Source organism: Chiloscyllium plagiosum, chromosome 12 (assembly GCF_004010195.1).
Source record: "Chiloscyllium plagiosum isolate BGI_BamShark_2017 chromosome 12, ASM401019v2, whole genome shotgun sequence".
NCBI classification, from domain to species: domain Eukaryota; kingdom Metazoa; phylum Chordata; class Chondrichthyes; order Orectolobiformes; family Hemiscylliidae; genus Chiloscyllium; species Chiloscyllium plagiosum.
In genome coordinates, this window is record NC_057721.1 from 85,298,783 (window position 1) to 85,315,826 (window position 17,044).

The 17,044-nt window shown below is 43.6% G+C and overlaps 1 protein-coding gene across 3 annotated transcripts in view; it reads left to right on the forward strand.

Moving 5' to 3' along the window:
* pknox1.1 (pbx/knotted 1 homeobox 1.1) overlaps positions 1-17,044 on the forward strand; it is a 113,169-nt gene that overhangs the window by 49,128 nt on the left and 46,997 nt on the right. For all 3 annotated transcript variants that reach the window (XM_043701451.1, XM_043701450.1, XM_043701452.1), the window contains exon 5: positions 9,277-9,447. In XM_043701451.1, the coding sequence (XP_043557386.1) occupies positions 9,277-9,447 (171 nt within the window). The remainder of the gene's footprint in view (positions 1-9,276; positions 9,448-17,044) is intronic.

Sequence of the window (17,044 nt, forward strand, 5' to 3'; positions counted from 1 at the left end):
CCTGTCTCCCCAATATAGAGGGGGCCACATCGGGTGCAGAGGATGCAATAGATGATATGTGTGGAGGTACAGGTGAATCTGTGGCGGATCTGGAAGTTTCCTTTGGGGCCTTGGAGGGAGGTGAGAGGGGAGGTGTGGGCGGAAGTCTTGCACCTCCTGCGGTTGCAGGGGAGGGTGCCGGGAGTGGAGGTTGGGTTGGTGGGGGGGTGTGGGTCTGATGAGGGAGTCACGGAGGGAGTGGTCTTTACGGAATGCTGATAGGGGAGGGGAGGGCAATATATCCTTGGTGGTGGGGTCCGTTTGGAGGTGGCGGAAATGACGGCGGATGATGCGCTGAACATGGAGATTGGTGGGGTGGTAGGTGAGGACCAGTGGGGTTCTGTCCTGGTGGCGGTTGCTAATTTTCTGCCAAGGTCGCTAAATTCTGACTGCAGGACCACGTCCTCCTTTCTATCTGTGTTGTTAGTACCAGTGGACTATGACCTCAAGCTGTTTGACCTTCCGCAGAAGAAGGTTATCTAAGATTATAAAGCAATCTTAATTAATTGGGTCAGTGGGCTGAGACTGGCAGATGGAATTTAATCTAAATAAATGCGAAGTATTGCATTTTGGTAAAACAAACAAGGCAGGACTTGTATAATTAAAAATAAGGCCTTAGGTAGTATTATAGAACAGAGAGACCATGAGTTCAAGCATATATATCTTTAAAGTTTGCATCACATATAGGTAGGGTGGTTAAGATGGCATTTAGCACATTTGCCTTCATTGCTCAGACCTTTGAATATAGGAGTTGAGGTCGTACAGGATGTTGGTGAGGCCTTTCCTGGAGTACTGTGTACAGTGCTGGCTATCCTGTTATAGGAATGATAATATTAAACAGGAGACGGTTCTGAAGAAACTTACCAGGATGTTGCTGGGAATGGAGGGTTTGAGTTATGGGAAGAGGCTGGATAGGCTGGACTTCCTTCACTAGAATATAGGAGGCCGAGGAGTGACCTTATAAAGGTTTTAAAGTCATGAGGGGTATAAGGTGAATGGCAGGTGTGTTTTCCCTCATCAATCGACTTTGTAACTTCCTCAAAGAATTCTATTAAGTTGGTAAGACACAACCTTCCCTGCTCAAAACTATGTTGCCTACCACTGATAAGCCCTTTTCTTTCAAATGGGAATAGATCCTATCCCTCAGTATCTTCTCCAGCAACTTCCCTACCATTGACATCAGGCTTACCGGTCTATAATTACCTAGAGTATCCCTGCTGCCCTTCTTAAACGAGGGGACAACATTAGCAATTCTCCAATCCTTAGGATGCTGCAAAGATATCTGTTAAGGCCCCAGCTATTTCCTCTCTCCCTATCCTCAGTAACTTGGGATAGATCCTATCCACCTTAATGCCTTTTAGGATACCCAACACTTCCTCCCGCCTTATGCCAACTTAACCTAGAGTAATCAGACATCTATTCCTAACCTCAACATCCATCGTGTCCCTCTCCTCGGTGAATACCAATGCAAAGTTCTCGCTAAGATTTTCTGTGACACCACACATAACATTCCTCCTTTGTCCTTGAGTGGGCCATTCCTTTCTCCAGTTACCCTCTTGCCCCTTATATATGAATAAAAGGCTTTGAGATTTTACTTAACCCTGTTTGCTACTGATATATCATGACCCCTTTTAGCCTTCTTAATTGCTTGTTTCAGATTGTCCTACATTCCTGATATTCTTCCAAAGCTTTGTCTGTCTTCAGTCGCCTAGACCTTATGTCGCATACTTTTTCCTCTGAGCTAGTCTCACAATTTCACCTGTCATCCATGGTTCCCTAATCTTGCCATTTCTAACCCTCATTTTTACAGGATAATGTCTCTCCTGCACTATAATCAACCTCTCTTTAAAAACCTCCTGCATACCAAATGTGGATTTACCGTCAAACAGCTGCTCCCAAGCTACATGTCCCAACTCCTGCTGAACTTTGGTATAGTTGGCCTCCCTCCCCATTTAGCACTCTTCCTTTAGGAGCACTCACATCTTTGTGCAAGAGTATTCTAAAACTTATGGAATTGTGATCACTATTCCCAAAGTAATCCCCTACAGAAACCTCCTGGCCGGGCTCATTCCCCAACACCAGGTTCAGTATGGCCCCTTCCTGAGTTGGACTATTTACATACTGCTCTTGAAAACCCTCCTGGATGCTCCTTACAAATTCTGCTTCATCCAGACCTCTAACACAGAGTGAATCCCAGTCAATGTTGGGAAAATTAAAATCTCTTATCACCACACCCTGTTGCTCCTACATCTTTCTTGTAACCTGTTTATATATTTGTACCTCTATCTCTCGCTCACTGTTGGGAGGTCAATAGTACATTGTTACTGCACCCTTCCTATTTCTGAGCTCTGCCTATGTTGCCTCACTGTTTGAGTCCTCCTTCACCACAGCTATGATATCCTCTCTGACAGTAGTGTAACTCCTCCACCCCTTTTACCTCCCTCTCTATCCTGCCTGAAGCATCCATATCCTGGGATATTTAGCTGCCAATCATGCCCTTCTCTCAACTAAGTCTCATTAAAGCAATAACATCATACTTCAGGTACAAATCCAAGCCCTGCGTTCATCTGCCATACCTACTACACTTCTCACACTAAAACAAATGCACCTCGGACCATCAGTCCCTTTGTGTTCATCATCTGCTCTCTGCTTACTCTTACCCTTATTCACGCTGACTTCATTATCTAGTTCCTCACAGGCTTTAGTTACTACCTCCTTAAAGTTTACTAACCTCCTCATTTGGTTCCCATCCCCCTGCCACATTAGTTTAAATCCTCTCCAACAGTATTAGCAAAAGCAACCAAAGAACAAAGAAGATTTACAGCCCAAGAACAGGCCTTTCGGCCCTCCAAGCCTGAGCCGATCCAAATCCACTGTCTAAATCTATCGCCCAATTCCTAAGCACCTGTATTCCTCTGCTCCCCACCTACTCATGCATCTGTCCAGACGCACCTTAAATGTATCTACCGTGCCTGCCTCTACTACCTTTGCTGGCAACATCTTCCAGACACCTACCACCCTCTGTGTAAAGTACTTGCCGCGTGTACCCCCCTTAAACTTTCCACCTCTCACCTTGAACGCGTGACTTCTCGTTATTGAATCCCTCACCTTGGGAAAAAGCTTATCTCTATCTACCCTGTCTATACCCTTCATGTAAACCTCAATCAGGTCCCCCTTCAATCTCATTTTCTGAAATGAAAACAAACCTAACCTACTCAACCTCTCTTCATAGCTAGCACCTTCCATACCAGGCAACATTCTCATAAACCTTTTCTGCACCCTCTCCAAAACATCCACATTCTTTTGGTAATGTGGTGACCAGAACTGTACACAGTACTCTAAATATGGCTGAACCCAAGGTCTTGTACAATTTTAACATGACCTGCCAGTTCTAGTATTCAATGCCCTGTCCGATGAAGGCAAGCATATCATATGTCTTCTTGACCTCTCTATTCACCTGTGCAGCCAACTTCAGGGTTCAATGGACCTGCACTCCCAGATCTTTCTGCCCATCAACTTTTCCCACGGCTTTTCCATTTACAGTATAGTTCGCTCGGGAATTAGACTTCCCGAAAGGAACCCCAAAGATATTGGTTCCAGTGCGGCCCAGGTGTAGACTGTCCAATTTGTAATAGTCCCACCTCCCCTAGAACCGGTCCCTATGTCCCAAAAATCTGAACCCCTCCCTCCTGCACCATCTGTCAAGCCACACATACATCCTGCCTATTCTTTCATTTCTGCTGAGACTACCATGCGGCACTGGTAGCAATCCTAAGATTACTACGTCTGAGGTCCTACCTTTTAACTTGGCTCCTAACTCCCTAAATTATTTGTGTAGGATCTCATCCCATTTTTTTTACCTACATCATTGGTACCTATGTGCACCTCAACAAGTGGTTGTTCACCCTACCCCTTCAGAATGTCCTGCAGCTGATCTGAGACATCCCTGACCTGAGCACCTGGGAGATAACATACCATTCCAAGTTTCATTTTTGATCACAGAATGACCTATCTACTCCCTTTACAATTGAATCCCCTATGACTATAACCCTTCCACTCTTTTTCCTGCCCTTCTGTACAGCAGAGCCAGCCATGGTGCCATGAACCTGGCTACTACTGTGTCCCTCTGGTGAGCCATCTCCCCCAACAGTATCCAAAATGATATACCTGTTTTGGAGAGAGATGACCACAGGGGACATTTGCACTGCCTTCCTGCTCTTTCTCTGCCTTTAGATCACCCATTCCCTTTCTCCCTCAGCAATCCTAATCTGCAGTGTGACCAATTCACTAAATGTGCTATCCATGACATCCTCAGCATAGCGGATGCTCCACAGTGAGTCCATCCGCAGCTCCAGAGCCATCATGCGGTTTAACAGGAGCTGCAGCTGGATACATTCCCTGTACGTGAAGGAGTCAGAGACATCAGTGTCCCTGAGCTCTCACATTGAGCAAGAGGAGCACAACGTGGACCTGAGATCTTCTGAGAAGTTTTTACCAATCACTTGGTTAAAACAAAATCGAAAACTTTACCTTATCAACACATCACAGAGTCTCTTTTTGGTTAGAGGAGGAGGACTGGTGAGAGAACCTACACGTGTAGCGTCTTGGGTTCAGCTACTGTCCAAATATATCAGTTCACTCACTTTCCCAGAGCACAATTGGACCTCTCCCAGTCAGCTCCTCGCTCGCACCGCTGCTACAACTGTAGTTCACACTTTACTAACATTGACGTATCAAGAGGATCTGATGACTGAACAGACCCTCATTATATTTCAACAGAAAGATCTTGAAACAGTGGTCTTTCCCCATTGCACCTTGACGGCAGCTTTAGTGCATCCCTCAGGGATAGTCCTGGACCTTGGAAATGCCAGCCAGTAACACTTGGTTGAGGTCAACTCTTTGCATTGGAAAATTAACAAGCTTCGGGCAGACCAAAGAACGTCTTCAATTAGTTAATGGTCCTTCAGGTGCAGTCAGTGTTTGTCTTGATGTGTGTCCCGGGGAACAGACTGGGGAGCACAGAGTCCTGCATCACAGAGCTGTTCGAGATAAGTTATGACTAAAACCACTGCATCTCACCTCCCAGACTGCTTTTGCAAAGGCATATTCCAGAAGGCAATGTATGACCATACCGCAGCCCCCTCACCAAAGCCACGACCATGCGATGGTGCAGAGAGTCCAGGTATACATGAAGGATCGAACAGGCAGTGCCCTTCTCATCACCAGACAAGTTATGCCTTGATGCTTGTTGGAAAGTTTTAGTGATGAGAATTCTGCCAAATGATTTTGACAGTCTCCTCAGGAAACAACCTGGCAGATCCACTGTCTCCTTTTCACACAGGATCACAAAGACACTAAGCACTGACCACTGCCTGATGGACTTCGGGTCAAAGGTGTTTTTCTTTGCAAAGTTCTCCAGGAAGAGCAGATGATATGGAACAGCCCAACTACTTGGAGCATTCTGCAGCCCTGACGTCAGATCCATCCTTTGCAATACCAGGAACAGAGAGAACCTCAGTACATAGTAATACTTGGTGTTTGCATTCCTAGGACCTGACTCTCACAAAGGTAGTCATCAGGATGAGGGTGGCATTGGGTACATTCTCCTCTTCTTCTTCAACCCTCACCCCACCCCCACCGCCGGTAGTTCAGTTCCCAAAGAACTTGGCCTTGCTCTTGCCTCGATTTACTTTGATTCTTGAAGCCAGTTTGAACTGGTCACACATGCTCATGAGTCTGTGCATTGACAGCAGATCGAAGCAGAATACGGCAACATTATCCATGTATAAGGAGGCTTTTACCTGCTGGCCCGCCACTGTTTGGAATAGTCACCCATCTCAGGATTGCATCCTTCCTGATGGACTCAGCAAACGGTCTATACAATACACCAACTAGGTGCGAGAGAGGGCAGCCGGCTTGATTCCAAATCTGATCGGGAAGCTTTGTAATTCCTACCCATTGATTGAAACTGCGCAAACAATGTTGGCGTACAACAGTTGGATCCAATTGCACATTCCTTTGCCAAAGCCAGTTTTGGAGAATATGTCCCTCAGGTAGGTGTGCGGAATCTCGTCAAAGGCCTTCTGCAATTATATCCCTGAGGAGTGTGAGCCTCTCAGAGATCTTGCTGCCCCAGTACAGCACAGGCTTGGTTGGGATGAACCACTAATGGAAACCTAGAGTTGGTAAAATGTGGAGCTGGAAAAAGCACAGCAAATCAAGTAGCATCAGAGGAGCAGGAGAGTCGATGTTTCAGTTCAGCACCCATCATTAGGGCTTGTGCTTATTAGAAACATGCTCATGTTTCTTCTGTCCCAACCTGAAACGTCAACTGTCCTTACTTCTCTGATGCTGCCTGACCTGCTGTGCTTTTTCCAGCTGCATACTTTATCGACTCTGACTTTCTAGCATCTGCAGGCCTTACCATCTCTCAGCAGGAAACACATCCTTGAGTGGATAGACCTTCTGGCTGTGGCCGGTGATATGATCGCGAGGGCTGTTCATCTAGAAACCCAGTAATGTTCTGGGCCTGGGTTCAAATCCCACTATGGCAGATGATAGAATTTGAATTCTGTACAAATCTGGATTAGAGTCTAATGATCACCACAAATCTATTGTTGATTGTTGAAAAAAATCCATCTAATTCACTAACCTGGCCTGCTCTGGCCTATATATGACTCCAGACCCACAACAATGTGGTTGACTCTTAACTGCCCTTTGGGCAATTAGGGATGGGTAATATTTTTAGAAATATCTGATACTGCTCCTGGCATGTGAGTGGGGTAAATACTGGGCCATGAGGTTGTAGATTGTGTTGGAGTACAGTCCTGCTACTGCTGGCCCACAGCACTTCATGATTGAACTTTTTTGGGTTGCTCGGCCTATTTGAATCTGTATCATTTTTCACAGTGGTAGTGATGGTGCCTCACAGAGTATCCTCAATTTGAATATGTGGCTTCATTTCCACAAGAAGTGTGCAGTGGGTTCTCCTCCTGATACGATCAGAGACCGAAGCATTCAACAATTACATTCATGAGATGAGGTTAATTATGCTGTTCCCTTTTGTTGGACCCAGTCTGGCAGTTATGTCTTTTAGGACTCTGCCAGTTCAGGCAGTAGTGTCTTCATTTAGTTTCGGTGATGTATTTGGTGAAGTTTAGAAGGAGGAGGGGAGGATCTTATTGAAACTTACAGAATATCAACAGGCCTGGTTAGAGTGGATGTGGAGAAGATGTTTCCACCACTAGGAGAGACAAGGACTTGAGAGCACAGCCTCAGCGAAGGGATGACCCTTTAGAACTGAGATGAGGAGGAATTTCTTCAACAGAAGGTAATGAATCTGTGGGACATATTGCTGTAGAGGGCTGTGGATGCCAAGTCACTGAGTGTATTTAAAATTAAGACAGATAGGTTCATGGTTGGTAAGGGGAACAAACAAGAGAACGAGGCGAGAAACATCAGCCATGATCGAACGGCAGAGCAGACTCGATGGGCTGAATGGCCTAATTCTGTTTATATATCTGTGGTCTTATTCTCTTCTAGCGGTGCTACTGAGCCACTCTTGTTATTGAATATGGAAGACCCTAGTCCCCAGAATATTAGCCAGGGCATCTGTTTATTAGACTAGTGACATTATCATTAAGAAGGTATATGACCTTCATCGGCCGGGGGGATGGAGTACAAGAGTTGGCAAGCCATGTTGCAGCTGTGCAGCTGTATAAAATCCTTGTTAGGCCACTTTGAGAGTATTGTATGCAGTTTTGGTCCACCACACTACCAGCAGGAAGTGGAAGCTTTGGAGAGAGTGCAGGGAGGTTCACCAGGATATTGCCTGGTCTTGAGGGCAATGGCTGAAGAAAGGTTTAAAAGACTAGGCTTGTTTTCACTGGAAAGATGATGGCTGAGAGGAGACCTGATAGAGATCTACAAAATTATTGGAGGAATAGGTAGAATGGATAGTCAGAGGTTTTTTCCCAGGGTTGAAGTTTCAGTTACAAGGGGACACAGGTTCAAGGTGAGAGCTGGGGGGGGATGTTTAAGGGAGTTGTACAAGGGAAGCTTTTCATGCAGGGAGTGGTAGGAGCCTGGAAAGCACTGCCAGAAAAGGTGGTAGAAGCAGGCACGTTGACTACATTTAAGAGGCATCAGAATGATTACATGAATAGGGAGGGAATAGGGGGAAACGAACCAGATAAGGGCAGAAGGCTTGGTTTTAAGTTTAGTCAGGGCATGATGATTGGCACAGGCTTGGAGGGCCAAAGGGCCTGTTCCTGTCCTGTACTTCTCTTTTATTCTTTATTACACTGACTCCTCACTGACATAAATAATGACTGGAATAGATAAGAATGATTGTACATTTAATTTACATTTTTAATTAGTGCACAATTTCTTCAATAATCAGAACTTTTGAGTCAGTTTCAGGGTGAATTATATATTCTGATGACTTTGCATGAAGACATTCATTCTCACCTCCTCTTTACATTTCTAATCTGCATTAAAGTTCATTACCCTTTTTAGAAGATCTTCAAAAGTGGAAACAACCTTTCTCTATTTACTCTTAATCACAGATCTAATAGAATCCTCTTCAGTGACTAGAATCATAAAATCCCTACAGTGTGGAAACAGGCCTTTGGCCCACCAAGTCTACACTGACACGCCGAAGAGTAATCTACCCAGACGCATTCTTCTACTGTGTTATCGTATATTTACCCCTGACTAATGCACACATCCCTGAACAATATGGGCATTTTAGCATGGCCAATTCACCTCACCTGTACATCGTTGGATTGTGGAAGGAAACCGGAGCACCAGGAGGAAACTCAAACAGACATGGGGAGAATGCGCAAACTCCACACAGACAGTTGCCCAAGGCTGAAGTCGAACCCGGGTCCCTGGTGCTATGAGGCAGCAGTGCTAACCACTGAGCCACCATGACTACTGATACCCTTTTTCAAAACAAATATCTGTCCATTCTCTTTCAATTTGGGAGTTTTGGTTTTAAAACATTCCACCTGAGAGATGTAATAAGGAGTTAATGACAGTAATTGCTTCATAGAAGTAGGTTGTCTGCAATCTAAATATGAAGGCAGTTTCTTGGAAGATTTTGTAAATATTGCAGCTGATATTTAATTTTGTCCCAATTAGAAAGTATTCACAGACTTTTACATAAATTATGACTGGCTCCGATTTATTGTGCTTCCTGCTATTTATTTCATCTTTCCTTTTCACACTGTACAGATGGTGAAAGCAATCCAAGTGTTACGTATTCATCTGTTGGAGTTGGAAAAAGTTAATGATCTCTGCAAAGATTTTTGTAACCGTTACATTGCTTGTCTGAAAACCAAAATGAACAGCGAAAACCTATTAAGCAGTGATCCAGGAGGTCCTTATGCATCTGTTCAAACACAGGTAATGAATGGTGTCTCCTCTATAAACTGTCTCTCTCCCCATGTACAATCCACCATTGGGAACTTATCTTAAGATCTTACATTTTGCCAATGTTTCATTTATCATTGATTAAGGAAATGATTATCCAGAAAATTGCTGTTACTACTGCAGGATCTTTAACTGAAGCAGACAATATTAAACTTTGGGGACTAGGCATACAAACAATGAATCAGGAGCAGGAGTAGGTCACTCAGGCCTTTGCATGTATCTTGCCATTCAATAAGATCACAGCTGATCTGATTACTCCAACTTCCTGCAGATCCCTGAAGACCTTTCATCTCTTGCTTGTCAGAAATCTATCCATCTCTGCCATAAAAATATTTAAAGACACTGCTTCCAGCATTTTTTGTGGAAGAGCATTTCAAAGATTCACTACCCTCCATGAGAAAAATGTTCTCATTTCTATCTTATATGAGTGACGTCTTACCTTTAGACAGTGACCACAGATGGAAATATCATCTCCACATCTAGCCTGTCAAGACCTCTCAAGATGTAGAATATTTTAATCAAGCAGGCTCTTTCCTCAACTGTAACAGATATAACCCTGGTCTGTTGAATCTTTCATCAGAAGACAATCCACCCATTCTAGGTATTAATCTGGTAAACCTCCTTTGAACTGCTTTCAGCACATTTACATAATTCTTTAAATAAAGAGGCTAATGCTGAAGACAGTATTCTAGCTGTGGTCTCACCAGTGCCCTGAATAATTGAAATATAACATCCCTACTTTTGTATTTATTTCCCTTGCATTAAATGTTAGCATTGTATTAGCGTTCTGCTTATTTGTTGCACCTTTTTCCTGGCCTTTTACAATTCATGCCATAGGCCACCAGGATCACACTGCATCTCAGAGCTCTGCAATTCTCACCATTTTTATAATATGTGAAGAAGGTTACCTCAGAGTACAATGATATCTTGATCAGATGGGCCAGTGGGCTGAGGAGTGGCAGATGGAGTTTAATTTAGATAAATGTGAGGTGCTGCATTTTGGAAAGGCAAATCAGGGCATTACTTGTACATTTAATGGTACGGTCCTGGGGAGTACTGCTGAACAAAGAGACCTTGGAGTGCAGGTTCATTGTTCATTGAAAGTGGAGTTGCAGGTAGAAAGGATCGTGAAGAAGGTGTTTGGTATGCTTTCCCTTATTGGTCAGAGCTTTGGCTATAGGAGTTGTGGCTGTATACAAGACATTGGGTTCAGCAATTTTTGGGATATTGCATGCAATTCTGGTCTCCCTCCTACAGGAAGAATGTTGTGAAACTTGAAAGTGTTCAGAAAAGGTTTACAAGGATGTTGCCAGGGTTGGAGCTATAGGAAAAGGCTGAATAGGCTGGGGCTATGTCCCCTGGAGCGTTGGAGGGTGAAGGGTGACCTTGTACAGGTTTACAAAATAATGAGGGGCATATATAGGGTTAATAGGCAAGGTCTTTTCCCCAGAATGGGGGAGTCGAAAACTGGAGGGCACAGGTTTAAGGTTAGAGGGGACAGATATAAAAGGAACCTAAGAGGCAACGTTTTCACGCAGAGGGTGTTGCATGCATGGAATGAGCTGACAGAGGTAGTGGTGAGGCTAGTACGATTACAACATGTAAAAGGTGTCTGGATGGCTACAGGAATAGGTAGAGTTTAGAGGGAAATGTGCCAAATGCTGGCAATTGGGACTAGATTTATTTAAGATATCTGGTTGGTATGGACGAGTTGGACCGAAGGGTCTGTTTCCATACTGTATGTCTCTATGACTAATATGCTGTTTGTACTTTTCCTGCCAAAATAGACAATCTCAATCTTGTACTCTGTTTACTAGATCTTTACCCACTCACTTAGCCTATCTATATCCTTTCAGGAAACTATAGACCAGTGAGTCTCTCATCAGTGATTGGGAAGCTTTTGGGGAGAATTCTTAGGGATAGGATTTACGTGCATTTGGAAAAACCTGACCTAGTTTAGGGATAATCAGTATGGCTTTGTGCAGGGCAGGTTATGTCTTACTAACTTGATTGACTTGTTTGAGGAGGTGACTAGGATGATTGTTTAGGATAGAGCAGTTCACGTTGTTTTCATTGATTTTAGTAAGGCTTTTGACAAGGTTCCTTATGGTAGGCTCATCCAGAAGATTAAGATGTATGGTAAAGTGTGAGATGCTGCAGTTTGGGAGATCAAATGTTAAGGAAAAGTACACAGTTAATGGCAGGACCATGAACAGCATTGATGTACAGAGGGATTTTGGAGTTCAAGTTCATAGCCAGAAGCAAGTGGCCATGCAAGTCAATAGGGTGGTGAAGATGGTGGGGGGTCAACTTTACAGTGATGCTGGAAAAGCACAGCAGGTCAGGCACCATCCGAGGAGCAGGAAAATTGATGTTATGGGCAGCATCCATTCCTGATGAAGGACTTTTGCCGGAAATGTCGATTTTTCAGCTCCTCGGATGCTGCCTGACCTGCTGTGCTTTTCCAGCACCACTCTAATCTTGACTCTAATCTCCAGCATCTGCAGTGCCTACTTCTGCCTGGTGAAGAGGGTGTATGACATGCTTGCTTTTATTGTTTGGGGAATTGAGTACAAGAGTCAAGATGTCATATTGCAGCTTTATAAGATTTTGATTAGGCCACACTTAGAGTATTGAGTTCAATTCTGAGTGGCCCTATCACAGGAAAGATGTGGAGGCTTTGGAGAGGTTCACCAGGATGCTGCCTGGATTCGAGGATACAAGCCATAAGGAGAGGCTAGAAAAACTAGGGTTGCTTTCTCTGGAGCGGCGGAGGCTGAGGGGAGATTTGAAAGAAGTTTATAAAATTATAAGATAAGGTTGATGGTCAGAATCTTTTTCCAAAGCTGAAATGTCTAAAATTAGGACATGAATTTAAGGTAAGAGGGGGAAAGTTCGAAGGTGATGCAAATAGCAAGTTTTTTGCAAAGAATGTGGTAGGAGTCTGGAATGCGCTGCCAGGAGTGGTGGTGGAAACAGATACATTAGGGGCGTTTAAGGGACTTTTGGATAAGCATATGAATATGCAGGGATATGAAGAGTTGAAAAGTGTGATGCTGGAAAAGCACAGCAGGTCAGGCAGCATCCGAGGAGCAGGAGACTCGATGTTTCGAGCATAAGCCCTTTATCAGAAATGTTTGGGGTGGGGGTCCGTCCCCACTGACATCATTTAACACAGCCCCGCCAACCATGTCACCATCCTTATTTATCTCTCAGCCCCCTGTTCTGTTCTGTATCTCCTTGATAATTTATGTTCCTACCTATCTTTGTATCATCAGCAAATCTGCCGGCTATGCCTTCAGTTCCATCATCCAAGTTATTTACATAAGGTGTAAATATTTGTAAATATTTCCACATCACCCAGTACATTTGCTAACCAGTGAACCATCCATTTATGCTTACCCTGTGCCAGCTAACAGGAAGCAATCTTCTGTCCATGCCAACATGCTGCCCTTTACACCATGAGCTTGTAGTTCTGCAGTAACTTTTGATGTAGCAGCTTATGAAATGTCTTCTGAAAATCAAAGTCCAGTATGGTTTCCCCTTATCCACAGCATACATTCCTTCCTCAAAGAATTCCCATAACTTGGTTGAACCCATGATTCCCCTTTCACAGAACCATCTTGACTCTGCCAAATTACCTTGAATTGTTCTAAGTGCCCTGCCACAATGTTTTTAATAACTTGTTCATACCACCTCCCTAGTATTTGTAATTTTCTTGAGTACCCTCTTCCACTTCCACTTCCTAATTTGTAGGTATTTCTGGGATTTTACTTGTTTCCATTATAGTAGGGGCTCATGCACATACTTGTTCAATTCATGTACCATCTGCTTATTTGCTGTTGGTAATTCTCCACACTCAATTTCTACAGGATTAATGCTCACTTTCTTCTTTTTTAAATACTCTGAGAAACTCTCACTATCCGTTTTTATATTTCTAGCTAGATTCTCTGTTTGATGCAGCATTTGCTGTTCTAAGAAACTATCTTGAGAGCGTTCTCTGAACTCCTCATCAAATGCAACCTTTGCCCATTTGATTTTTCTAGTCTAAAACGCCCCCATGATTCTCACCATAACTTTCTGACAAGCTCTCATATTTCTTCCTTTATACTTCATCTGATCATGTGGCTATTGTTAGGACATCTGTAAAGCTCTCCCACAAATGACTTCTTTGCCTTTATTACTTCTCATCTCTCCTTAAAGTACCGCATCATAGTTTCTTGAACTTGCGCTGACTCTCTCAACTGGGCTAATAATATCCTTTATTAACAGAGCTGCCCATCCACCTTTTCCTGGTTTCCTATACTTCCTAACTTCATGTGTCCTCAATATATAGATCCCAATCTATGGCATTCTGCAGACATGTATGTCTCTGCAGTGGCTATTAGATCATGCTGATTTATTTCTTTTTGCGCCAATAGTTTGACTGGTTTGTTTTGAATATTATGTGCACGCCTTTACTTTAGATCTTGTATTAGGTTGTAACCTCAAGCCTTATCTATTGATTTTCTTTTTGGAAGGAACAGAGAGTACACATCTGTTGTGGTTTATTTATCATTTTCCATATTAATACCTTTCTCTCTTGCATCATCTCTACTCTTTGATCTTCCACATCTCCCAGATTTAATCCCTTAATTTTTCTATTTAGTTTAAAGCCGTGTCTGCATCCCTAGTTATGTGGCTCTTCAGAAGACTGGCCACCAGCAAGGTTCAGGTGTAGACCACCCCAGTGTTACAGTCTTTCTCCAATGCTGGAACTCTCTTCCACTGCACTAATCTTTGAGCCACCCATTTCTTTCTTTAAACTGGCACTCTTATAGCTATCAAATATGATAAGGTTTCAAACATGGTTTGCCTTTAAGTAAGGTATTTCAGTTATGTAAAGAGATGAAAAAGACAAGGCTTGTTTTCTTTGCGGCAGAGATGATTAAGCGATGATATGGTTGAACTATTCAGAATAATAATGACTTGGTTTGACAGAGTGCAAAAGGATTGCTGTGTTTTCATTGACCGGGTTCATAACCAGAGAACATTGATTTAACCTAATTGTCATAAAAAAAGAGAAGGAAGACAAACATTTTCTTTACACTCACTATCATGATTAAAAAAAACATGATGGAGATATTGTTGTGGTTCTGTTCGCCGAGCTGGAAGTTTTTGTTGCAAACGTTTCGTCCCCTGGCTAGGCGACATCATCAGTGCTTGGGAGCCTCCTGCGAAGCGCTTCTTTGATGTTTCCTCCGGTGTTTATAGTGGTCTGTCCCTGCCGCTTCCGGTTGTCAGTTTCAGCTGTCCGCTGTAGTGGTTGGTATATTGGGTCCAGGTCGATGTGTTTGTTGATGGAGTTTGTGGATGAATGCCATGCCTCTAGGAATTCCCTGGCTGTTCTCTGTCTGGCTTGCCCTATGATAGTAGTGTTGTCCCAGTCAAATTCACACACACGCAGACAACAAGCAACATGAACTCGACTGGGACAACACTACTATCATAGGGCAAGCCAGACAGAGAACAGCCAGGGAATTCCTAGAGGCATGGCATTCATCCACAAACTCCATCAACAAACACATCGACCTGGACCCAATATACCAACCACTAAAGAGGACAGCTGAAACTGACAACCGGAAGCGGCAGGGACAAGCCACTATAAACAGCGGAGGAAACATCAAAGAAGCGCTTCACAGGAGGCTCCCAAGCACTGATGATGTCGCCTAGCCAGGGGACGAAACGTTTGCAACAAAAACTTCCAGCTCGGTGAACAGAACCACAACAACGAGCACCCGAGCTACAAATCTTCTCACAAACTTTGATGGAGATATCTTCAATAGTAACTTTTTATAGGGAATTAGATAAATATTTAAAAGGGACAATGTACAGAGCTCTGGTGAGGGAGCAGGAGTGGGACTAATTATATGCAAAGACCTTAACTGCGCCTTGTATGATAAGCCCTTCATCCCTGGGACCATACTCCTCTGGACTCATCCAATGCTTATACATCCTTCCTTGGATATGGGACCAAACCTTCTCTCGATATTCCAAATGCAGACCGACAGGAGTGCTAAACAGAACAAAAAATAAAAGAGAAGTACAGTGTAGGAACAGGCCCTTCAGCCCTCTGAGCCTGTGCCAATCATCATGCCCTGACTAAACCAAAAACAAACTTTTTGCCCTTGTTCAGTCCATATCCCTCTATTCCCTCCCTATTCATGTAACCATCCAGATGCCTCGTAAATGTCGTCAATGTGTCTGCTTCCACCACCTCTTCTGGCAGTGTGTTCCAGCCTCTGTCAGTCCTGTAAGGAACCCATGGGATCTAAGTCAAGTAGGCAGCTGGATCCGAAATTAGCTGCAAATAAGAGGCAAAAAGTGATGGTGGGGGGTTGTTTTTGTGATTGGATGCTTGTGACCAGCGGTGAACCACAGGAATCAGTGCTGGGCCCATGCTGATTGTTACGTAAGTGAATGATTTGGATATGAATGTAGCAGGTGTAATTAGTATGTTTGCAGATGAGATGAAAATTGTTGTTGATAACAAGAGGATGATTTCAGGCTATAGGCTGATATTAATCAGCTGGTAAATCCAGCAGAGGAATGGCAGATGGAATTTAGTTCCATCTGATAAGGGCGAACATAGAACTTTACAGCGCAATCCAGGCCTTTCAGCCCTCAGTGTTGCACCGACCTGTGGAACCAGTCTGAACCCTATCTAATCCTACACTATTCTATTTTCATCCATATGTTTATCTAATAACCATTTAAATTACCTGAAAGTTGGCGAGTCTACTACTGCTGCAGACAGGGTGTTCCACTCCCCTACTACTCTCTGAGTAAAGAAACTACCTCTGACATCTGTCCCATATCTATCACCCCTCAATTTAAAGCTATGTCCCCTCATGTTAGCCATCACCAGCCAAGGAAAACGACTCTCCCTGTCCACCCTATCTAACCCTCTGATTATTTTATATGTCTAAATTAAGTCACCTCTCAACTTTCTTCTCTCTAATGAAAACCGCATCAATTCCCTCAGTCTTTCCTCATAACACCTTCCCTCCATACCAGGCAACATCCTAGTAAATCACCTCTGAACCCTTTCTGAAGCTTCCACTTCCTAATGCGGTGACCAAAACTGTATGCAATACCCAAATGCAGCCACACCAGTATTTTGTACAGCTGCAATATGACATAGAACATAACAGCACAGTACAGGCCCTTCGGCCCTCAGTGTTGTGCCAACCTGTCATACCAATTTGAAGTCCATCTAACCTACACTATTTCATGTACGTCCATATGCTTGTCTAATGATGACTTAAATGTACTTAAAGTTGGCAAATCTACTACCGTTGCAGGCAAAGCATTCCATACCCTTACTACTCTCTGAGTAAAGAAACTACCTCTGACATCCGTCCTATATCTATCACCCTTCAATTTAAAGCTATGCCCCCTCGTGCTCGCCGTCACCATACTTGGAAAAAGGCTCTCCCTGTCCACCCTATCTAACCCTCTGATTATCTTATATGTCTCTATTAAGTCACCTCTCAACCTACTTCTCTCTAACGAAAACAGCCTCAAGTCC